The sequence below is a fragment of the Oryctolagus cuniculus genome, chromosome 7 (assembly GCF_051225735.1).
Source record: "Oryctolagus cuniculus isolate XC-2025 breed Fujian yellow rabbit chromosome 7, ASM5122573v1, whole genome shotgun sequence".
Classification (NCBI taxonomy): domain Eukaryota; kingdom Metazoa; phylum Chordata; class Mammalia; order Lagomorpha; family Leporidae; genus Oryctolagus; species Oryctolagus cuniculus.
This window is the reverse complement of record NC_142873.1, coordinates 102,105,313-102,131,287: the sequence shown is the minus strand read 5'-3', so window position 1 is coordinate 102,131,287 and position 25,975 is coordinate 102,105,313. Positions and strand designations below refer to the sequence as shown.

Here is a 25,975-nt window from a genome sequence, read left to right as displayed (position 1 = left end):
AGGCTTGGAGATACAAATATGACTGAGTGTGGAGCAGCAGAGCCTAAAGAATAATAGTGAGATAAGCAGATTGTGAATTTTATACAACACAAGAAGGGGTTAGTCATGTGGCCTCTGATTTACAAAAGAGAAAACTCTCCAGAGTGTGGTAAAATTGCTACAAAATCAATCTTTTTTTCTTTCTTCTTCCCCTTATGTAATAACATAATTTCTCTTTGGTCAGAATGCTTAATTGAATGTCTAATCATTGTATAATTATTCAGAAGGCTTGAAGCTACAAATCACATGGCCCCCTGGAAATAGTACATTGTTCTTTTATCAGTGCTAGGAAGGATAGTGGCCAGTGGGTTCATTTGGAAATCTTTTGTAACTACGAGCTCCATCTCTCAATAAAGCTGTGGGTCAAAGGGAGGGGGCAGGTGATTGTGAACTTGTTCTGTTCTGGTCACCTTGGAGTTACCCATGAACAGTAAATGAAATGATATTTCATTCTGATCAGTTACCACTTAGACTCTCCTGGTATGGGAGAGTGATCATTTGATTGCTTTACACTTGAGTTAATTTATCATATTAGCAGAAATGGACAGTGCTATGTTACTCTATCAAAATAATTTTTGAAGTGATCACATAATAAACATTACTTCTGCTTATTTCTACAGTTTGTCCTTATGTTAGTTGGTATCAAAATGTAGTTCCATTAAGTTGGGACATCTTATATGAATGATGTTGATGATTTAGGTATGGATTTTATTTCTTCTGATCATTTTTTAAAATCAAGGGTTGTTATTGTAAAGGGCAATTATACTGAAATTTCCCAACTCCAATAGCATGAGACCAGGTGTTTAGTGTGTATTAGGAGATCAGGTGAGGTACCCAAGGTAGACAGTGAATCCCACAATCTAAGAAGAAGCAACTGCTATTCAATTTCTGCTTTTTATCCAGAAAAGCATGCCTCATAACCACAAATCTTCCAGTGTTTCAGAAATCAGTGATCCAAATATTTATGTGAAATCCACTATTTAATTGCTTAAACTGTGCAAATTTAGCTTGCCAAATACTGTGCATGTTAACACATAGAACAAAACAGAATACAAAAATGTAATCATGGGCATAGTCCATGAGCTTTCAATTTTCTACTTCAAATATAATAATTACGTTCCCTCCAAATATGTCTTCCAATAACCAATGTTCTAATTAAAGCACATTTCTAAAATTCACCCATGGGTTCCCTCGGATTAATTCCAAGTTTCCATACATAGTATATGAGGCTGTCTATAATCTGGCCTACTTCCTTCCTTAGCTTTCTTTTTTTTTTAATTTTTAATTTTTTTTTTTTATTTTTTAACAGGCAGAGTGGACAGTGAGAGAGAGAGAGACAGAGAGAAAGGTCTTCCTTTGCCGTTGGTTCACCCTCCAGTGGCTGTCGCGGCCGGCACGCTGCGGCAAGCGCACCGCGCTGATCCGATGGCAGGAGCCAGGAGCCAGGTGCTTTTCCTGGTCTCCCATGGGGTGCAGGGCCCAAGCACCTGGGCCATCCTCCACTGCACTCCCTGGCCACAGCAGAGAGCTGGCCTGGAAGAGGGGCAACCGGGACAGAATCCGGCGCCCCAACTGGGACTAGAACCCGGTGTGCCGGCGCCGCTAGGCGGAGGATTAGCCTAGTGAGCTGTGGCGCCGGCTTCCTTAGCTTTCTTTTACTGCCCTCTTAATTGTTTGATTATATGAGCACTTTGCCTTCAGCAAATGTTATCTGCAAGTCCTACCTGCAAAAAATCCAGAATTTCTTTTCATTTTATTAAAGTATTGTTACTTACAATTGCATTAAAATAAACTGGACTGGCTTCGTTATACTTTCCACATTCATCTCCTCTGTGTCTTATCTGGTAATGATGAATTGCACATATATTACGGGGAATTTCTCTGTAACATGTGACTAAATCTGAAAGACAACCCACAATAACAGTTTCCTTTTGCTTAGGCCTTTTTAGACATAATAAAATCTTCACCTCCTTTTCAAAAATGCAATGCAGAATATTTGTTAGTACTTTTTAAAATTTTATTTCTAAGGAATCTAAATTTCATAAGTACAACTTTATAAAAAGTTATTCTTCCCACCATACCCACCCACCCACCCACACCCCCACCCCTCCTCCATCTCCCCTTGCCAGTCCTATTCTCCATTAAATTCATTTATAATTAACTTTGTATACAGAAGACCAACTCTATACTAAGTAAAGATTTCAACACACACATACATACACACATACACACACAACTGTTTGAGAGCTAGTTTTATATGCATTTATATCTCATAATACAATTCATTGAGGACAGAGGTCCTTAATGCACAGTGCACATTGACTCCTGTTGTTAGTTTAACAATTAACACTCTTAAGTATGATATCAGTGACCACCAGAGGCTCTTGACATGAGTTGCCTAGGCTATGGAAGCCTTTTGTGTCCACAAACTCCATCAGTATTTGGAAAAGGCCTTAAGTAAAGTAGTAGTTCTATCTTCCCTTTAGAGGAGAGTACATCCTTCTTTGATGGCCATGTCTTATCTCTGGGGACTCACTCACAAAGATCCTTCATGTAGAACATTTTTTTTGCCACAGTGCTGGCTTTCTATGCCTGAAATTATCTCACAGTGTTTTCAGACAGACCAGGAAGACTTAAGGGCTGATTCTGAGGTCAGAGTGTTACTTAAAGCAATTGTCATTCTATGAGTCTGCTGCATGGACTGATTCCCATGTTGGAACATTCTCTCCTTTTTAATTCTATGTGTTAATATTACTATGATCACTCTAATACTTAATCCTATCTATATATGCACTTTTTTATTTGACAGAGTTAGAGAGAGACACACACACACACACACACACAGAGAGAGAGAGAGAGAGAGAGAGAGAGAAAGAGAGTGGTCTTCCTTCCATTGGTTCACTCCCCAAATGGCCGCTATGGCCGGAGCTATGCCAATCCGAAGCCAGGACCCAGGTGCTTCCTCCTGATCTCCCATGCGGGTGCAGGGCCTGAACACTTGGGCCATCCTCCACTGCCTTCCCAGACCACAGCAGAGAGCTGGACTGGAAGAAGAGCAACCAGGACTAGAACCCGGCACTCATATGGGATGCCAGTGCCACAGGCAAAGGATTAACCAAGTGAGCCACAGTGCTGGCCCTATATATTCATTTTAACACTGAACATGATCACTTTACCAATTAAGATGACATTTTTATCTCCAAGATAAATGAGATGGAGTCTCATGACAAGTTTTTAAGCTGTACCCTTAGAAGTAAGTCCATAGGAATGTATGCAGAACTATACAGCTTTATAGTTACAAACTTCCACCTCCCTCTCTTATTCCCACTCTTATTTTTTACTGAGATCTATTTTCAATTGACTTTATACACATATGATTAACTCTAATTAATAATATATTAATCATAATAATAAAGTAGTTTAACAAATAGCATGAATAAAAATAATATCTTAATTATTAATAACAATAGTAATAATAATTAAGTAAACAGTTTAACAAATAGTATGAATAAAAAAAAAAACACAGTTCCTTGACAGTCAAGGCAAAGGCAGCTCAAGTCATCCTTTCTAAAAGTTTCAATTTAATTCTATAGATTTTGTTTTAGGTGTTCTATTAGTTCTCACAGATGAAGGAGAACATATGGAATTTGTCCATTTGGGAATGGTTTATTTTACTAAGTATGATGCTTTCCAGATTAGTCCATTTTGTTTCAAATGACCAGATTTCATTTTTTTTTACCACTGTGTAGTATTCTGTAGTATAAATATCCTATAATTTTTTTATCCAGTCCTTGGTTGATGGGCATGTAAGTTGATTCCATGTCATAGCTATTGTAAATTGAGCTGCAATAAACACAAAGATGCAGATAACTCTTTTGGTTGATGATTTTATTTCCCTTGGGTAAATTCCCAGGAGTGAGGTAGGTGGCTGGGTCATATGGTAGGTCTCTATATTCAGATTTCTGAGGTATCTCCAAATTGTCTTCCATAGTGGCTTTACCAATTTACATGTCCACCAACAGTGGATTAAGGTACCTTTGTCCCCACATCTTCACCAGCATTTATTGTTTTTTGATTTCTGTATGAAAACCGTTCTAACTGGGGTGAGGTGAAACCTCATTGTGGTTTTATTTGCATTTCCCTAACAGCTAGTGATCCTGAGTATTTTTACATGTGCCTGTTGGTCATTTGGATTTCTTTTTTTGAAAAATATTTGTTTTGGCCAGCGCTGCAGTTCACTAGGCTAATCCTCTGCCTGTGGCGCCAGCACACTGGGTTCTAGTCCCAGTCGGGGCGCCGGATTCTGTCCTGGTTGCCCCTCTTCCAGGCCAGCTCTCTGCTCTGGCCCGGGAGTGCAGTGGAGGATGGCCCAAGTCTTGGGCCCTGCACCCACGTGGGAGACCAGGAGAAGCACCTCGCTCCTGGCTTCAGATCAGTGCAATGCACTGGCCGCAGTGCACTGGCCGCGGCGGCCATTGGAAGGTGAACCAATGGCAAAAGGAAGACCTTTCTCTCTGTCTCTCTGTCTCTCACTGTCCACTCTGCCTGTCAAAAAAATATATATATTTGTTTAAATCCTTAGCCCATTTCTTAATTGGGTTATTTGTTTTGTTGTTGTGGAGTTTCTTCATCACTTTATATATATTCTGGTTATTATCATTTATCAGTTGCATAGTTTGCAAATTACTTCTCTCATTCTGTTGGTTGCCTCTTCACTTTCCTGAGTGTTTCTTTTGCCATACACAAACTTCTCAATTTGATGTAATCCTATTTGTTAATTTTGGCCTTGACAGCCTGTGCCTCTGGGGTCTTTTCCAAGAATGCTTTGCCTGTGCCAATGTCTTGCAGGGTTTCCCCAATGTTCTCTACTAATTTCATGGTGTCAGGCCATAGAGTTAGATCTTTCATCCATTTTGAATGGATTTTTGTGTAAGGTGTTAGGTGGGGGTCTTGCTTCATACCTCTGCATGTGGAAATCCAGTTTTCCCAGCATCATGTGTTTAAGAGTCTGACCTGGCTCCAGGGATTGATTTTAGCTCCATCATCAAAGATAAGTTGGTTGTAGATGTTTGGACTGATTTCTGGTGCTTCTATTCTGTTTCATTGGTCTATCTATCTGTTTTTATACCATTACCAGTTTTTTTTTATTACAACTGCCTTATAATATGTCTTGAAATCTGATATTGTGTTGCTCTGGCTTTGTTTTTGTTGTATAAGATTGATTTAGCTATTCAAAGTTTCCTTTGCCTCCATATGAATTTCAGCATCATTTTTTCTAGATCTGAGAAGAATGTCTTTGGTATTTTGATTGGTATTGCATTGAATCTGTAAATTGCTTTTGGAAGAATGGGCATTCTGATGACACTGATTCTTCCAATCCATGAATGTGGAAGATTTTTCCATTTTTTTTTGTATCTTCTGCTATTTCTTTCATTAATGTTTTGTAATTCTCACTGTAGACATCTTCGACATCCTTGGTTAAATATATTCCAAGGTACTTAATTTTTTGGTAGCTATTGTGAATGAGATTGACTTAGAAACTCAATTTCACTTGGAGTTGTCTGTATATACAAAGGCTGTTGATTTTTGTGTCGACTTTATATCCTGCTACTTTACCAAACTCTTCTATGAGTTCTAATTGTCTCTTAGTTGAGTCTTTTGGATCCCCTATACATAGACTCATCATCTGTAAATAGGGGTAGTTTGACTTTTCCTTCCAAATTTATATCCCTATGATTTCTTTTTCTTGCCTAATGGGTCTAGCTTATACTTCCAGGACTATGTTGAGTAGCAATGGTGAGAGTGGTCATCCTTGTCTAATACTGGATCTCAGTGGGAATGCTTCCAACTTTTCCCTATTCAAAAGGATGCCGGCCATGGGTTTGTTATAAATTGCCTTGATTGTGTTGAGGAATGTTCCTTCTATATCCAATTTGTTTAGAGTTTTCATCATGAAAGGGTGATGCATTTTATCAAATGCTTTCTCTGCATCTATTGAAATAACCATATGGTTTTTGTCCTGCAGTTTGTTAATATGTTCTATCACATTGATTGATTTGCAAATAATGAACAATCCCTGCATACCAGGGATAAATCCCAATTGATGTCAGTGGGTGATCTTTCTGATGTGCTGTTGGATTCAATTGGCTAGAATTCTGTTATGATTTTTACATCTATGTTCATTAAGGAAAGTGGTCTATAATTCTCTTCCTCTGTTGCATCTTTTTCAGATTTAGGAATTAGGTGATACTGGCTTCATAGAAAGAATTTGGGAGGATTCCCTCCCTCTCAATTGTTTTGAATAACTTGAGAAAATTGGAGCTAGTTCTTCTTTAAATATCTGGTAGAATTCAACAGTGAAGCCACCCAGTCCTGGGGTGGCTATTCTTTTTGGGGAGGGCCTTTATTACTGATTTAATTTCTATCTTGGTTGTGAGTCTCTTTAGGTTTTCTATGTCATCATGACTCAATTTAGGTAGGTTTTATGTGTCCAGAAATCTATCCATTTCTTCTAGGTTTCCCTGTTTGTTTTTTTTTTTTTTTTGTCATAAAGATCTTTGTAGTAATATCTGATGATTCTTTTTATTTCTGTGGTGTCTGTTGTTACATTTCTTTTCTCATCTCTTATTTTATTGATTTGGTTCTCTCTCCTTTTTTGGTTAGTTGGGCCAAAGGTGCATCAATTTTGTTTATTTCTTGAAGAAAAAAACTCTTTGTTTTGCTGATCTTTTGTATTTTTAAATTCAATTCTGTTGATTTCTTCTCTAATTTTAATTTCTTTTTCCTGCTAGTTTTTTTTAAAAGATTATTTATTTATTTATTGAGTGTTAGAGTTCAGACAGTGAGAGGGAGAGACAGAGAGAAAGGTCTTCCTTCTGTTGGTTCACTCCCCCAGATAGCTGCAATGGCCGGAGCTGCGTTGATCCAAAGCCAGGAGCTAGGTGCTTCTTCCCGGTCTCCCACATGGGTGCAGGGGTCCAAGGACTTGGGCCATCTTTTACTGCTTTCTCAGGCCATAGCAGAGAGCTGGATTGGAAGAGGGGCAGACGGGACTAGAGCTGGTACCTATATGGGATGCCGGCGTTACAGGCAGAGGATTAACCTACTGAGCCACGGTGCTGGCCCCTTTTCCTGCTAGTTTTTCAGTCTTGTTTGCTATTGTTTTTTAAGATCCTTGAGACACATTGACAGCTCATTTATTTGGTACCTTTCCAATTTCTTGATGTAGGCACCAATTACTATAAATTTTCCTCTTAACACTGCTTCTGTTATATCCTATAAGTTTTGAAATGTTGCATTGTTGCCTTCATTTGTTTCCAGAAATTTTTGATTTCTTTTTTGATTTGTTCTATGACCCACTGTTTATTCAGGAATGTGTTGTTCAGTCTTTGTGTGTTTTCATATGTTCTAGAGATTCTTGAATTGCTGGTTTCCAGCTTCACTCCATTGTGATCTGAAAAGATGCATGGTATGATTTCATTTTTTTTTTAATTTGCTGAGATTTGCTTTTTGGCCTAGCATGTGGTCAATCCTAGAGAAAGTTCCATGTACTGGTGAGAAGAATGTGTATTCTGCAACTGTAGGATGAAAAGTTCTGTAGATAACTATTAGGTCCATTTGGTATATAGTGTCAATTAAATCTACTGTTTCCTTGTTGTTTTTCTGTCTGGTTGATCTGTCTGTTACTGAAATTGGGGTATCAAAGTCCCCCACTACTATTGTATTTGAGTCTATGTCTCCCTTTAAATCCCTTAACATTTCTCTTAAATAGCCAGGTCCCCTGTAATTAGGTGCATATATGTTTGTAATAATTACATCTTCCTGTTGAACTGATCCCTTCATCATTACCTAGTGCCCCTTTTTGTCTCTTTTAACAGTTTTTGTGTTAAAATCTATTTTGTCTGATATTAGGAGGGCCACACCTGCTCATTTTGGTTTCTGTTGGCTTGGAATATCTTCTTCCATCCTTTCACTTTCATTGCCCGAATCTTTATTGGTGAGATGTATTTCTTGAATACAGCAAATAGATGGGTTTTGTTTTTTAATCCATTCAGCCAGTCTGTGGAGAGTTGAGACCATTTATATTCAAGGTGACTATTGATAAGTAATGATTTTGATCTGCATTTTCCAAAAATATTCCTATTTTTGTACATTGAATTTCCTTTGAACTTTTACTGAGAGATTTTCTTCATTTATTTTCTTTCATAGTGATGACCAGTGATTCTGTGTGTAGCACAGCACATTCTTTAGCATGTTTTATAGGGCTGGATGGGTGGTGAAAATTCTTTCAATTTCTGTTTGTTATTGAAAGGTCTTTATTTTACCTTCATTCATATTTGAGAGCTTTGCTGGATATATTATTCTGTGTTGACAGCTTTTTTATTTTCTTAAATCTTGGAATATATATTTCCATTCTCTTCTAACCTGTAGGGTTTCTTATGAGAAGTCTGACATGAGTCTAATTGGAGATCCTCTGAAGGTAATCTGATATTTTTTTCATGCAGATTTTAGAATTTTTTATTTATGTTTTAATGTGCTGAGTTTGATTACAATGTGTCATGGTGAAGATCTTTCCTGGTCATGTTTACTAGGAGTTCTATGTGCTTCCTGTACTTGTATGTCCCTTTTTTTTCTCCAAATTAGGGAAGTTTTTTTTATTATTTCACTAAAAAGGCTTTCTAATCCTCTCTCCACACCTTCAGGATCTCCTAGAACTCATATATTGGGTGTTTGATAGCATCCTTTAGGTTCTCAACAGTGTTTTTTAGTTTTCTAATTTCCTCTTCTTGTTTTTAGTTTGACTTTTTAATTTCCTGGGCTTTATCTTCTTAGTCCATTATTCTTATGTCTGCTTCACGGATTCTGTTGTTAAACCAATCGGCTGCATTTATTTATTCTATTGAATCTTTCATTTTTTGATTTCTCTTTAAGATCTCAATTTCATGGGAGAAATTTTCTTTCATAACTTGTATGGATTTCAGTAGTTTGTGCATTTGCTTCTATTATTTCTATGTAATCTTATGATCAATTTTTTGAATTTCATTTCTTGCATTTCTTCAATTTCATCATCTTTACAACCTAGTGTTTTTGTGTTGTATTCTTTTGGGGATGTCATGTTGTCTTCCTTATTCTGGTTTCTTGATTTGGTGCATTTGTTGTTCAACCTTTATGGAGATACTTGTTGGCTTCTTTTTTTTCCTCTGTGGAGTCTTTTATCTTTGTACTATGTCTTTGTAGATAAGTAGAGTGAATATTTAGGAGCTTGTAGTGGGTGTGGCCAGGAAGCCTTGTTTAGTTCTCCAGGGTGAAGGACATTTCTAAGGTGACACATACAGGTTTGGTGTGGTAAATCGCCTCTTTTTTTTTTTTTTTTAACCAAAGGTAAGTTTATTTTGCTCAGCTGAGCACCTCTCCACAAATGAAACCAGTACCAGAGCACTAGTCCCAATGCATATAGTATTTGTCTGCTCTGCCACAAAGACCACACAACAGATCTTTGCAGTCCTCAGTGTAAGCTCAGATTCTCCTGCAATGTCCCTCACCAAGTAACCAAGAAGCCCTCAGCATGTAGAGTCTCCACTATGACTGGCCAAAGTCCCAGTCACACCGTGAGTCCTCCAACACAGCCTCAGCTTTTTTTTCAAAGTCCTATCACACAAGCCTCCCACAGTCTCAAGCTTCAAGCCCCCTGTTATTTCTCCTCATCAGAGTAAAGAGTCTCCACTTGGTGGTTGCTGGGTGCAGACACGAGCTGACACAGCTGTTACATATGTCCAAAATGGTGCCCACTCTATCAGCTTGTTACAGGATGCCATTGTAAAGTGGTCATGAAAGTTTGTCAGGTACCCTTTCCCCCATGGGTCTCCAAGCTGGGTTTCCCCTAGGCTTTTTCTGTAGCTTTAGCTCCAGTGGCTTGGGCTACTGCAGTCTGGTATCACCTCACTTTCTGACATTGGTGCATAGGTTCTTGAATGCTGGAGTGCTGAGTTGTGGGATCCACGCCCTCCACTAGATCCAGCATGTCCCCCTCATTTTGGTAGAGTTTCCTCTGCCATTTTCTCCCTAACTCTTCCCCGAGACTTCACTCTCTCCACTTTTTAAAAATTATCTTCTCCTGGACTAGAGTGGTAAGCTCCCTCCCTACTCTGCCATCTGGGAACTCCCTCTGTTAGTACTTTTAATACAGATAAATAAAATATGGCTAGAGATAGTTTGTACCTTTGGATCCTGTGGGTAAAAAGAGGAAGAAGTGTTTATTGCAGCCAGTCATTGGTTAAGCTGACTCAGAAACTGGTTAAATTTAATCATTCGAGCCGGCGCCGTGGCTCAATAGGCTAATCCTCCACCTTGCGGCGCCGGCACACCGGGTTCTAGTCCCGGTCGGGGCGCCGGATTCTGTCCCGGTTGCCCCTCTTCCAGGCCAGCTCTCTGCTATGGCCAGGGAGTGCAGTGGAGGATGGCCCAGGTGCTTGGGCCCTGCACCCCATGGGAGACCAGGAAAAGCACCTGGCTCCTGGCTCCTGCCAGGATCAGCGCGGTGCGCCGGCTGCAGCGGCGGCCATTGGAGGGTGAACCAGCGGCAAAGGAAGACCTTTCTCTCTCTGTCTCTCTCTCTCACTGTCCACTCTGCCCGTCAAAAGAAAAAAAAAAAAAATTTAATCATTCATTCTGTTTGTCTTATATATTTTTCATATAGGTAAGTAGATATACTTTTAAACTCTACCATAAATAGATATATGTCATTTTAACTTTCGAAATAGTTTTATTTTTGAAAGTACTATGGAAATATATATTCATTAAATGAAAGCTAAAAAAATAATAAATCAGTATATGAAGCTTTAAGATCATAGATTTTTTTTTAACTTTTATTTAATAAATATAAATTTCCGAAGTACAGCTTATGGATTACAATGCCCCTCCCCCATAACTTCCCTCCCACCCGCAACCCTCCCCTTTCCCTCTCCCTCCCCCCTTCCATTCACATCAAGATTCATTTTCAATTCTTTTTATATACAGAAGATCAGTTTAGCATACATTAAGTAAAGATTTCAACAGTTTGCACCCACATAGAAACACAAAATGAAAAATACTGTTTGAGTACTAGTTATAGCATTAAATCACAATGTATAGCACACTAAGGACAGAGATCCTACAAGTTGTTCATCAACAGTTGGGGCAAGGGCTGATCAAGTCACCATTTCTCATAGTGCTCATTTCACTCTAACAGGTTTCCTTTTTGGTGCTCAATTAGTTGACACCGATCAGGGAGAACATATGGTATTTGTCCCTTTGGGACTGGTTTATTTCACTCAGCATAATGCTTTCCAAATTCATTAAATAAAAGTTAAAAAAAGAATAATAAATCAGTATATGAAGCTTTAAGATCATAGATTTTTAATGATCTTATTAGAAATTCTTTTTCCTTTCAGAAATGTCCCACTTTACACAATAACTTGTATGGTCACCTTACTTCATTTCCTTGCATTCTGCCCTTGTAAAACAGTTTACAATCTGTTCAATATACTGAGATGTTTCTTTAAGCCTTTCTCATGCAAATCCTCTATAAGGCATGGTCCATTTCCACACTGTACTTACTTCCTCCCCTTAAAGTTTAGCCTCCACTTTATTCTGTAAGTCAGGGTCTCCTATGCCTTCATCTATCTGGCTATTAAATGAGACAAGGTTAAAATGAAATTGTTTTGAAGAGCAGTCCTTACAGCTACCTGCCAGTGGAAAATTAATCCATAATTTAATAGAACACTAAAGTGGTTAGGAGATGGATCCAACTCTCAGACATGGGTACACTTATCTCAGCTGTCTTTCTTCAAAGAGGATGCAGTGTATTATTCTTGGAGGAAAGCCGAATATTATGTCTAATGATTTGTGATCATGTTAAATTACAGGAATTATCTGGTTGGTGAGCACATGTTTAACTTTAGCTATCATAGGGAGCTGGTGTCCAGAGAAACGTATGCTAGGGGCTAAGTAGGATGGGGGTGGATAAATGTACATCTTTTTCCATCATTACATTTGTTCTAAGATGTTTCCTGGTTGCAATTTAATGTATCAGATACACTAATCCTTATATTCAAAAAGATGTCATTTCTCCTTCCTCAACATCCCATTAACTTAGTCAAAACTATTGTAACATTATAAGTCAAATATTGTGTCCAATTCCAGCAATATTGCACTTACAGACAAACACAGTCTTTCATCAAGGGCAATATACGAGATTTCCTATTTCAAACAACTTTATTCACATTAGACTTTGATATATGCAATTACAGGGAAGTAAAGAGCATAATGGGAGCCCTTAACAGGAAATCTTAGTGTGAATTTGGGGTTTGAGCAGGACATCAATGAAGAAGTCTTCCTGGAAGAAGTATCATCTTGGTTAAGTCCTGAAACCAAAAATCAGTAATCAAAAAAAGTGAGAATCTGAGACTGTGGACATAAGGATAAAGAGGAGGGACAAAAACTGCAGAGCATGAAAGAGCACATCATTCAAGAATTGGAAGCACATTGTGACTAGAATATGAAGATGGAATGGGAACGCTGTGGCTGCAGAATGAACCCAACACTGCATAATGAAGAACTGAGAGATAATTTGAAGGAGTTTGAACTTCAGTTTTGAGAACAAAGAAGAGTTATTGAAGGACTTTTTAAAAGTTTTTATTTATTTATTTTTTGACAGGTGGAGTTAGACAGTGAGAGAGAGACAGAGAGAGAGTTATAGACAGTGAAAGAGACAGAGAAAAGTCTTCCTTCCATTGGTTCACTCCCCTAATGGCCGCCACAGCCAGCACTACACTGATCTGAAGCCAGGAGCTTCCTCCCAGTCTCCCATGCGGGTGCAGGGCCCATGGACTTGGGCCATCCTCCCCTGCCCTCCTGGGCCACAGCAGAGAGCTAGACTGGAAGAGGAGCAACTGGGACTAGTACTCGGTGCCCCAACCGAGACTAGAACCCGGAGTGCCAGCGCTGCAGGCAGAGGATTAGCCAAATGAGCAACGACACCTGCCCTGACTTATTGAAGGACTTTTAAAACTGTCTGACAAAATCAGATTTGTATTTCAAACTTTCCTCTCTTTTTCTTCTTCCCTAACCTATAGTATACTTTATATGCTATGGAATACATCAAGATAAGTTACATATTTTTCATCTGATTATATTGTAGGTAAGTTTAAAAATAGCTAAGTAATCTCTACCCAAAAATATATAAATCACGAATAATAAATTGGGTAAACGGCACCCAAAACACCATTCATGTGGTCTTCTGATAACTTTGTTCTGAAAGTACTGCTGAATTATTCCTTTTATGGTGATATCATAGATGACCTTCATTTGTTTTTAAGAGCTGTCATTGAGTAGAGCAAATAAAGGTGTTACTCTGCATCATGTTGCTAAGTTCTATCACTTGGCTGCAAGTGACAGAAATCAAACTCAACTCAGTTACAAAAAGGAACTTACTGGTCCATCTATTTGAGGGGCTGGAGTGACTGCAGGCAGAGATATGATCCGTTTATCTTCTTGTTGCTCTATTTTATTGAATGCTATTATCTACAAGGAAGGAGAGACAAATGTTGGATTCTGCTGCCAGAGGTTCTCCAGAAACAGAATCTGAAAGTTCTTTGTTAGGAAGTTTTCCTGAGAAAACCAGGTTAAGGAGCGGAGATTGGGCCCACAGAAGAGTCAGAAGCTGAGCAAAAGTGTAAAGGCAAGAAATCAAGCCAAGTCATATTGAGGGGAAATTTGGCTCAGTCTCCCAGGAAGACTTGAAATGGAAGATAATCCCCCACTGCATTGTCTCAATAATCATATTATCAGTAACTAAATTAAGAGGTTCTCTTATTGAAACATAAATTCTACGGATTTTCCAGATGTCTATGAAATCCTGACATTGCATTTTGTTTCCTCTAACTATATTTTTTTCCTGGCTTGTGAAATGGCCGTAAGGGCAATGCAATTTTAAGAGGCAGTATGTTGTAGTTTTTGCTTAATGTACTCGAGAGCCATGTAATACTGAAGGAATCGTAGAGGATTACCTTATGTATTTTCTTTATTAGGCATTCTTTTTATTGACCTATGATAATTTGGAATTTCTAGCACACACACCCCTGAAATAATGAGATAAGCATACTAGCACTTTGCCTACCTACAGTACCTACTACAGAAATTTCTTGGAAGGAAAAAAAATTCCATGTCACTCTACAGGGAATGGGAAAATCACAGCCTGTTCAATGGATTTGGAATCTTAGAATGAATGTCATGAAAGTGAAATTGGATTCAGGAGCTATAGTCTCCCCTTAGTGCATTTTTCCTCTTTTTCAGTAACAGGGCACTTTCTTCATTCTTCTCTGTTGTCTATTAGGAGTTACATATGTCTGGAGTACTTGGACATCCCTTTCTTTCTCCAAGGTTTCTGTTATTATTTCACTAAATAGGCCTTCTCAGCCATTCTCTTTTTCTACACTTTCAGGAACTCCTAAGACTTGTATGTTGGATAGTTTGATAACATCCCATAAATCTTGAACACTGTTTTTAATTTTTCTAATTTCTTCTTCTTCTCCCTTTTTTTGGTCTGAGATATTTCCAAAGGTTTGTCTTCTAGATTGGATATTCTTTCTTTTGCCTCTTAATTTCTAATATTTTGGTTTGATTTCTCTTAAATCTCTATCCATGGGATAATTTTTCTTTCATGTCATGTATGGATTTCTTTAACTCATGTCTGTTTCTCATTGCTTCTTAGTAATCCTATGATTAATCTTTTGAATTCATTTTCAGGCATTCCATCTATCTCTTCATCTTCACATTTTAATATTGAAGTGTTGTTTTGTTCCTTTGGGGGAGTCATGTTGTCTTCCTTGTTCTTGTTTCTTATATTTCTGCATTTATTTTTAGGCATTTTTGAAGTTACATGTTGGTCTTCTCCTCTGATGCATTTTTACCTTTGAACTATACCTCTGTGGCTTAGTGGAGTGTCTTCTCTTTCAGTGAATACCCAGATGTGTGTATTTGGTGTTGCCAGGGAGCTCTGGTCACTGCCCCAGGGTGGAGAGAGTATCCAGGGTAACACTCAAGTTGGGCATGGTATATCTCCTCTTGTTAGCAGGAATTAGGGTATGATTACCTCTGTTGGCATAATCAAACACTCACCTCTCTTCCAAGATGATCATGGCCAGCATTAACCCACAATGGTTGAGCACTTACCAGTGCTTCCATCAGAACTGCACAAAGGATCCATGTAAACACAAATCCCGCTACAATAATCCACTCCAGGCAATCAGGGAGCCTTTGGTGTCACACACAATGATTTTCCAGAGACCCAGCTACACTCTGTGCTCTATCATGCAGTCACAGAGTTCAACAGTCCCAGCACACAAGGCTCGCACAGTCACAGGATGCTTAGGATCAGCTCTGCCCTGCTAGCCTGTTAATAGAGATGCAGAAATGTTGCCAGAGCCAGTTGCCTGTGGATGCTCCACCTTGATGGTTTGAGCCTAGAGCCTGTGATTTATTGAGAGGTTGGGGGCAGCTCACAGTTCTACATGGTTGCCCAACCATCTGTCAATCCTACCAGCCACACTCAAAGTCAATGAGGAACATGGTTTTCCCTCTGGTAAAATCCCTGTATCACAAGTGTGCACAAGAGCTCATACAGCCACTACTGACTTCAGAGCAGCTTCTCACTACTCATTGGTGGGTGCATGCACCCAAGCTGCTGCATCTGCTACTTGTGTCAAGATGGTAACCTCTCCCAGCTAGTTGCTGGGTGCCACTGAGGGGGGCAGAGAAAGAGAAAAATGCCCCTTTTTTCACTCTTTAGGGCGTACACTGTCCCCCTTAGGGCTCCAGGCTGGATTCACGCCAGGCTCTCCCTCTGATTATATTGTCAGTGGCATGGGCTGCTACAGTTTGCTCTGACCTTACTCTCCAAAAAGCTGGCACTTCCCCCCGGATCTTGGCTACAGGAATTGTGTGTTGTGTTCTTGCACGTTGCTGTGGGTCTGCACCTTCCATTCTGATCCACAGTTTTCTTCTTCCTTTTGTAAAAGTCCACTGTAGATTTATCTCCAACTCTCCCCTGGGAATGCCCTTCCTCCACTTTTTTTTGCTGCTGTTTATCCCTAGTCCAAAATAGTACACCCTTTCTCTATTCTCCCATCTTGAGGATCTCCTTAAACTTTCAATAGTGGAGCAATTTCTAGAGAAAACATGATTCATAGTGTTGTCCTATGTGGGAGCAATGAAAGTCATTGAGTCAATTAACAAAACAAAAAATTATATAAGCCATTTTCTAGAACACTGAAGCTACCCGGATATATACCAAGCTTGAGATGTATTGAGACAGTGTTTTGGTAACTTACCCTGGATCACCTCATTTGTAGGGACTAGAACTATTTTTTCTTATTACTTTCACCAAATTTTCTAACTTATGTTCTGAGATACCTATGAAAAACAGAAGACAATAAGTTGGAAGTCTACTTTCCCTCTCTTCCAGGGAAAATTTGATTATATTCTCCATGTGTACCCTTTGCTCTCTGGATCTGTTCTGAGCCCCCTCTCTGCCTTTTTCAGTACCCCACAAGGCTGGTCTCTATGAATGGGTCTCCCAGATTATTATGCCCTCTGGCTTCCAGTGGGGTTTGTCATTGGCAAACTTGTGGGGGTCAGAAGAGAGAATTGGCATAATTATGCACATACCCTCAACTCCAGCCTTGATTACTCTGGTACTGACGGTGACTAGGCATCTCTGTGGATGAAGCTACTCTGTAGCAGAGTCTTCATAGCACCAATTCTTTCTGGCCTTTGATGCTGTAAACAAACTCTTTTAAGCTGTCATAATTAAGCCCTTGTAAATGTCTAACATGCTTTGTGCCATTCACTTTATCTTCTCCTAAGTTGTTATTATAGTTTGGTATTTCTTTGGAAGTCCCTTAGGTCTCCATTCTTTTTGTTACGTGGTAAAATAAACAGTAAACCTTGATTTATTTACCCACTCTTGGCAATATTTTTTGTTACTTTTTCTTACTTGCATGATTTAGACTTCAGCTACAACTAAAAGAAAACATTATAAAGAGTGGTTAACACATTGGCGGTTATTTTTACTGAATGATAAGAGGGGAATGGATATGGGCAGGTGTTGATATTGTTTCAGTGCCTCAAAATTGTCAAGGCTTTGACTGCAACCTCTGTAATTCATTGACTTTTCCCTCATGGTTACAAGAGGGACACTAGAGCTCCAGGTTTGTCATCTGTATTTGAAACATGAAACAGAGAGGGGAATATGCCAAAATCCACATTTATTATCAATGTGTTTTCAAAAAAAAAAAAAACACAACTGGTTTCCCAGAAGAACTCTTTTCCAAATGCAACTTTTATGCTTTATTTTCCAGGACTGGCTTGCAGAGTCACTTCCAGATGCAAAGAAGATGAAAAAACAATAAAATTCAACTTTTCCTACAAAAGATGTGGGCAAGAGGGAACAAGGTCGGAGATAGATCTTAATTAGGCATCGAAGTCTTTTATATCTCTTTCCACATAATACTAGCAAAGCATTTATAAGAATGCATTCTGAAGTCAGAGTGCTACATTCTAATAGTTAGCCCACCACATACTGTGTGCGTGTGACTTTGGAATATTACTTAATCTGTCAATACTTCAGTTCCCTCCCCTGTAATAGCAATGATAAAAGTATCTCTTTCAGAGGGTTATTGTCATAATCTAATGAGCTGGAATGTGTGCAGATTTAGAATAACACAGAGTATGTGACAAGCACAATATATTTTTACCCGATTTTATTATTCTTACCAACCCCTCCAAATAGGGGGAAGTAACAAATGGAAAAAGTAGGGGCTAATAATAAGTAGCAAGGTTAAAATGTACCCAAATAGTAAGGTTTAAAACATTTTATCCTCCTCTCTTCTATTTCTTTTCATCTCTGTCCATATCTTTCCCAGGCTTATACCATCACCCAGGTTTCTACCCTCCTCTTGCTAAGCAGAATTTACTGCAATAATGCTTTATTTCCAAGCTCAGTGCATGCAAATGCACCACACCATACAGTCAATCAGTCCACCCATATTTTTTAAGTGTTTATAGTGCATTAGGGGCTGGGGAAATACTGTGGGTAAAACAATCCTGTCATGATACTGCTTACCGTCCAGAAAGTCAATGAATTGGTATTTGATCTAGAGAAAATGATGAATTTAAGCATTCTGTAAAAGCACCCTATTCTCAGGAGCCAGAGAAAGTTTCCTGAAGAGCAGGCATTTATGCTAAGAATGCAGGGTTCCATAGAAATTAATTATCAAAGAGATGGGATTGGGGTTGGTTCAGAAGAATAGAGTTTCAGAGGAACAGGAGATGTAAAGACCTAGAGGGAGAGCCGGCGCCGTGGCTCAATAGGCTAATCCTCCACCTTGCGGCGCCGGCACACCGGGTTCTAGTCCCGGTTGGGGCGCCGGATTCTGTCCCGGTTGCCCCTCTTCCAGGCCAGCTCTCTGCTATGGCCAGGGAGTGCAGTGGAGGATGGCCCAGGTGCTTGGGCCCTGCACCCCATGGGAGACCAGGAAAAGCACCTGGCTCCTGGCTCCTGCCAGGATCAGCGCGGTGCGCCGGCTGCAGCGGCGGCCATTGGAGGGTGAACCAACGGCAAAGGAAGACCTTTCTCTCTCTGTCTCTCTCTCTCACTGTCCACTCTGCCTGTCAAAAAAAAAAAAAAAAAAAAAAAAAAAAAAAAAAAAAAAAAAAAAAAAGACCTAGAGGGAGGGAGCAGGAATTGGATCTAATGATGTAGATGCTCATGTGCCATGGTGGAGTGCCTGGGTTGCATGTTCATCACTGGTTTCCAATTCCAGCTACCCATCAATGCATTCCATGGGAGGTGATGGTGATGGCACAAGTGATTGGATCCTTGCCACACACCTGGAGCACCTGGATTGTAGTCTCAGCTCCAAGTTTTGGCTCCACTGATAGTTGTAGGCATTTGGGAAGTGAACCAGCAGATGGGAGTTTTCTCTCTCCCCCCATCTCAAATTTTTTCTAAAATATTCAAAGACAAGACCTGGAAGAAGTATGAGCATGATGTGATTGAGTGGTTGTCAGCTTTTCTCTCCCTTTTGTACTCTATCAAAGTTTATCTGTCCAGTGTGCCTCACTCACTCTGCACTGCTGCTGCTTGACAGCAAGTTATTTGGTGAACAACTGTCCAGTGACATGCAAGCTTCGGAATTCTCCTTTCCCAGTTTCCCTGAAGCTTTGCTGAGATAACCCACTCTAAAGGGTTAAAGATTTCTAAGTCTAGACACGTTCTGCTTCCAGTGCTATCTGTATTTGAATAAGAGGCTTTCTAGGTACACTAATGCCTGCTCCATAAAAAGAGTGACTTCCATAAATGGAAAATGCTTTACTGTAGGGAGTTAGGATGAGACAAGATTATTCATGCCCAATAAAAACCACATTGTCTAAAGTTAAAGTCATGGTTATTTCAAGTACATTGGCACCAGTAATGATATGGAAAACCTTCTTAGTAGGAGCATAATCATTCATTGTTCATTTATGCAATTAAACATTTATAGTAATTCTTCTTATAAGAATAAAAATTTGAAATACTGCTTAGAAAATGGAAAGGAAATGTGTTTTAATATTTCAGACTTGGCCACATTGAATACAAAAAAAGGTTTTTTTCCTCATTGCTGAGCTATGCCTTTACCTTCAGTCAGATCCTCCAGTCAAAGCTCCAGTCAAGGGCTGTATTGGCCCTTCCTGTCTGCCCCAGAACCCCCAGGTGCTTGGCAAATTCAAGGAGTGTTGCTGTTTGCTGGGACTACTATTTCCTTTAGAGGGAGACAGACAAGTTTTAAATCTTGTAATGTCACATTTGACCATAAACAGGTAGAGGATCCAAAAGCCACATTTTTGAGGATCAACGGGCTAAAGGGAACCTTGAGTGCTGCAAGCAATCAATTTGAGTTCTGCAAGATGGGCTCATTAAATTAACATGAAATGCAGGAGCCTTTGTCAATAGCATACATGTGTGATCTTAAGCTGGATTAATGAAAGATTCATTGGTGTTCCATCTCATATTGACTTTGCAAGCTTGAATCTCTTGTAAGTGACTTTTATAGATTACAGGTGAGGTTTTATTGTTATTCTAGCCCTTTTCCAGGCTATTAGCTCTTTTTTTTTTACAGGCAGAATTAGATAGTGAGAGAGAGAGAGAGAGAGAGAGAGAGAGAGAGAGAGAGAGGTCTTCCTTTTTCCGTTGGTTCACCCCCCTAAGTGGCCGCCAGGGCCGGTGCATTACAGCTGGCGCATTGTGCTGATCCGAAGCCAGGAACCAGGTGCTTCCTCCTGGTCTCCCATGTGGGTGCAGGGCCCAAGCACCTGGGCCATCCTCCACTGCACTCCCAGGCCACAGCAGAAAGCTGGACTGGAAGAGGAGCAACTGGGACAGAATCTGGCGCCCCAGCTGGGACTAGAACTAGGGGTGTCGGCGACACAGGTGGAGGATTAGCCAAGTGAACTGCGGTGCCAGCCCAGGCTATTAGCTCTTAAAAATTCATATAGTTATAGTCAATTGTTTCTTCTTTCCCATAGTTTTCTGCCTTTCTTATAGTTTATGTATTTATATGTTTATAGATACTTTGATTTATCCCAATGTAACTGACATAGCTCAGTAAATTGGATAAACTGGATGCTAGACAATGACCATTTTTGGTTGTTCAGGGCCTATCAAAAAACTTAGTGTTATTATTTGATAAATATAAATACTACCTTCAGATTAAGTTTTAAAAATTGTTTATTTCTTGGGGTATCTGCAGTCCAGAATTTCTCCAATGGAGGCTGCGGTGGTCAGCGTGGCTCAACAGTTTGTGAACAGCAAAATCCAGCCTGGGAAGGTGGTGGTGTTCATCAAGCCCACCTGCTCCTATTGCAGGAGGACCCAACAGATCCTCTGTCAACTGCCCTTCAAACAAGGGTTTCTGGAATTTGTCAATATCAATGCCGCCAGAGACACGAGAAAGATTCAAGATTACCTGGAGCAGCTCACCGGAGCCAGGACAGTGCCTAGGATCTTCATCAGTAAACATTGTATCGGTGGATGCAGCGAGCTGATAGCCATGCACGAGAATGGGGAACTGTGGATGCAGCTGAAGGGGATCCGTGCCCTGCAGCTATGACAGAGCAGTCCCCCAACTGATGCACCCCCTTGAGAGCCGGGTGGCATCGCACAGGAAGACAGCCCTTCCTGGTGGGTGCGATTTGGGCGAAAAATTCTTCTTTGGGCTAGATATTATAAAATGGGCCAAATTTCCCCTAAGCCTGGGGTCCAGAAGGTTGATGGACCGTGTTGGTTTCCTTCTGGGTTGACTCTTAAAGCACCAGAGGTCCATAACAAGTTCTGGTTTAGAATTCACTGACCCAAAACTGTTCTTCCTTTATACATGGGTTTCTTCTCCTTTTCTCTGTGTGTTAGCATGGCTCCACCTCTAAGTCAGTGTTTGCCCAGCATTTTTATCCAGCACTTCCCCTGTCCACTCTCATAAAATTATAAGTGATTTTCTGCTACTACACCACATGCCGAAATTATTTATGGAGTTTGTATTATGAAATCCAGTGGGTATTTGGAAGGTGTTTTTCTCCAACCACATGCATCTCCCCACCTTTCCCCCTTCCACCTTGAGAATCATGGCTCTGAGCCAAGGGTCTCCACCTTGCTGGCTCCTAGATCTTAGGAGATGTTCAGCACTTGGGGTATGAGGACCCAGTTTGAGAAACTATGAGAAGTTAAACATGGTTGTTGTCCACGTGTTGCCATATGGGTCAGAGGCACAAGTGCACATGTGGTGATCACATGGCAACTCTCTGTTAAATAAGGCAGACATCTGGGTCATCTTGAGTAATTGTGTATGAATTTGATGTAGATGCCCTGCAAAATTAAGAAATGTAAAACATTATCATAGAAAATGGAATCCCTTTCCCAAAGAGTGTCTGAATGAAGTCAAATGAAACATTGCTCTAAATGGTTCTTTATATATATGTACATATATTCCCCACACTAATAAAACTTGAGAATCCCTCACTGTGAAGCTTGTCTGTAATCTATTATAAGATTAAGTTAATTTCCTTCTGCAGTCACTAATAAAAGCAGTTCATTTCTTTTCTAATGAAGAAGTTAAGGAGTATTTGATGATATGATTGTGTCTCATGCTGAGATACAGACTTGATTTAAAACATTAAAGTCTACAACTGTCTCCTGTCAACTTGCTGTGGGGTACAAGTTAGCTTCTCAAGAATTCTCTCATTGGATATTCATAATCCTAGAAAGTCTGTTAGGGATGTGCATTCAATGCTCATAACTTCTTTCTCTCTTCTTTAAAGATTTCTTTATTTATTTTGAAAGAGTTACACACAAAAAGGGAGAGGCAGAAAAAGAGAAAGGGGTCTTCCATCTGCTTGTTCATTCCCAAGATGGCTGCAATGGCCAGCGATGGGCTAGGCCAAAGGATTAGGAGCTTCATCTGGGTCTCCCACATGGGTGCAGGGGCCAAACACTTGAGCATCTTCAGCTGCTTTTCCCAGGCCTTTATCAGATAACTGGATGAGAAGTGGAGCAGCCGGGACTCAAACTGGAGCCTGTATGGGATGTTGGCATCAAAAGCTGTGGTTTTACCACTATGCAACAGTGTTGGACCCTCATAACCTCTCTTGAAGCAGCTGAGACCAGCTACATACAATAGAAATTCATTTCTCCAAATGCAAGTAACAGAAGATGTTGAGAATTTTGTATCTTTCTGGGATTAACAGGTATTCCAAAGTTAATCATTGGTTTAAATTGGTTTGATTTGAAAAAAAAAAATAGAGGTGACAATAGAGAAAAATTTCAAGGGAAATATTAACAGCTAGTGACAACAAATTGCACATAAAATTCAGGTTTTCAATGGCAAATGAAAGAAAACTTCACTAGAGAAGAATAAGAAAGTTCAAATCAAGACATTACTGAGTATCATTCGAAGGCATTCAAAATTACTGTAGTTTATGTGTCAAGTTTTATTAATCTTGTGACAACAATGCTTAAATCTTATACTAAATTTGCTTCTATTAACTACATCAGAAAGAGTTTAATTTATACTATTTAATTATTTATTCATTTAACATTCATTGAGGTTCCAGTAAGACCAGAAATAGTGTGAGGCACCAAGGATACTGAACATAGTCTCTGTCCTTCAGAGTTTACCACAGTCTTGTTGTATGAGCAACCAGTGAACTCAATCTTCACAATGGAATAAGTGCTATAGGAAACACAAGTATGTACATGGGACATTATGAGAACATACAGAAGAAAGCCTCCTAACCCAATTCAGAAAGGAGGCAGGCATTTGGCATAGTGGTTAATATGCCACTTGGGACACCCTCATCCTGTATTGGAGTTTCTGGTTTGAGTCCCAGGCTACTCTAGCTTCTAATCCAGTTTTCTGCTAATGCCCACCCTGGGAAGTGGGAGATGACGGCTCCAGGACTTGGGTCCTGCCATCCATATGGGAGCTCCTGATTGAGTTCCTGGCTTCTGGATTTGGTCTACTCCAGTCATGGACATAGTTGTGTGTATTTGGGGGAGTGAAACAGTAGACAGGAGATCTTTACCTTGCAAATCAAATAAAAATAAATAAATTAGAACTAAGAAACAAAAGGAAAGTCTCTTTACAGGAGGCGATGCTTTTGTTGAAATTTGAAAGTTTTAAGAACCACGGGGGCAAAGACATAAAGGCCATACTCCAAAGGCTGCTTCTGTTCAAGTGTTCATTCCTTACATTGCAGATTAATTCAAAGTTCATAGCCAGATATTAGAATACAGTATAAAACAGCAATATATTAAGATGATGTTGTGTTCCCTAAAGTAGAGGATATATCAGAATTCAGAAGAGATAGACCAGAAACAATTCTTATAGTATTGAAGAATTATACTTATGGATTCAGCATATGATAAATGCAATATTACTAAGAAATTGAGGATGAAGCAGATTATTAGGAAAAGAGATGTTTGAGGACACAAAAAGCCAAGTTTATTTTCCCTCCATATTATGTGACAAGATTAATTTCAAATAATATAAAAATTGAATTTATAAAAATTGAAATTATTTTTAAAAGATGAATGAGTTTTAAATTTTAATATGGAGGGAAATATAATGGTAATTATTGACACATTTGACTTGATAACTAATTGATACATACAAATTATAACATTTAAGAGGAAATAATGAATTAGATGAGTTTGGCAAAAAAAAAAAAAAAAACAGCACAGTTTATGTATACGTGATGTAAATCATCACTTCTGACCAAATAAAAATATGACACTACAATTCAACAGGGAAATTGTGAGGAGAAATTTCCTCAAAGTGAAACATTTATGGCAGTTACATATGTGAGAAAACCAAAGTAACACCCCAAATGGAGTGTAAGGATCTCTAACAAGACGTTTCTTCTGGAAAGCAACAAAAAATGAAAATTTGTCTTGAAAGACTAGTGGCATTGTGTTTCAACTTGCCCTATTACCATTCCCTGACATCAGCACTCCTGCAGTCTTGAAAACCAGCAGTCTCTCAGACTCTAGAGAGGGTAGAAAGGCTTTAGAACTCCCACAAAAGCCTTAGTGCAAGTATCTGGCCTCTCAAGTATCTCCTTAGGAAAGCTCCCATCACAGAGCTCATCTTTCTTTGATCTTACTCAAGTCTTTCTTAGAAACGAAATCCCTATACCCAAGGCAGCTGTCTAAAACAATCACCAGCAACTACCATGCAGTCTTAGGCAGTGTTAGTAGCAAGGCCAAACAAGAGGCTCACAGAAATACCTAAAACAAAATTTGGGATATGAGAGTTCCATATAGGGTTTTGAAAGTTCTTGATATATTTCTGGGGAATCTAGAAAACACATAGACACAGATGTGTACACACATACAATGATTTTCTATGCTTAGGAAATAACAAGATCCAAAATTCTTACTTCTGACTGTATCATTGAAAATAGTGTCATAAATAATACACTGCATTGGAACTGATCAGTGTGACAATTTAAAGATTTTGAGGGGAGCAAATTTCAAATATTTTTAAAGGGTATGTAAAAAATCCATATAAACAGAGAGCTATGTCATTTATATGGACGATGCCATATTATAAGGTGTCAATTATTTCTCATGAAGCATGAGAAACTAATACTAAAATTAATACAGAGGATGATAGAATTAAAGAAAGCCAAAGCACATTTGAAGATTTGCTATAAACTCATAAAAATTAAAATCATCTCTCTCTCCCTCTCTCTCTCTATAACTCTGACATTCAAAATAAATAAGTTTTTAGAAAAAAATTACAATAAATTTCTATTAATCTAGGAACAGATATCTGGAATGGAATAGAGTCCCTCAATATATATTTGAATGTGAATATAGAAACAATATAAATGAGAGAGATGGTGGTACAAGGCAATGAAAAAAGGATAGTTAATCAGAAAATTATGCTGGAGGGATAAAATAACTATATTGTCTCAAATGGGGAAAAAGTGGCATTGGGTCAGTGTGTTTTCAGTGAAGAGGTGAAATTAGGTCCCAATTCCACCCAATACACAAAAATTAATTTCAGAGAGATTAAAGACTTAAAAATGAAAAAAACTTTTAGGAAGCAGAAGAAAATATGGGAGAATATATGTTTCCACATGATAGGAAAGATATTGTTAAATAAGGCAGAAAAGTGCAAGGCATATAAAAAAGATTAATTTTTAATTTTCATTTCAAACATGAAAAAGTAAAATAACAACTACAGATCTTGGAGTACATACTTGTAACATAAACACAACAAATTATTATTATCCAGAAAATACTGTGTACTGAAAATAAATTTTTAAAGACAAATAGTTATATCTACTAAAGTATATGTACACA

At 39.0% G+C, this 25,975-nt stretch overlaps 1 protein-coding gene across 1 annotated transcript in view; it reads left to right on the top strand.

The window, feature by feature from the left end:
* Positions 1-24,286, top strand: part of LOC100347668 (glutaredoxin-1) — a 90,152-nt gene extending 65,866 nt beyond the window's left edge. The window contains exons 2-3 of the mRNA XM_017346173.4: positions 17,436-17,529; positions 20,865-24,286. Of these exons, the coding sequence (XP_017201662.3) occupies positions 17,509-17,529; positions 20,865-21,224 (381 nt within the window). The 5' untranslated portion in view covers positions 17,436-17,508 and the 3' untranslated portion in view covers positions 21,225-24,286. The remainder of the gene's footprint in view (positions 1-17,435; positions 17,530-20,864) is intronic.
* The last annotated feature ends 1,689 nt before the right edge of the window (positions 24,287-25,975 follow it).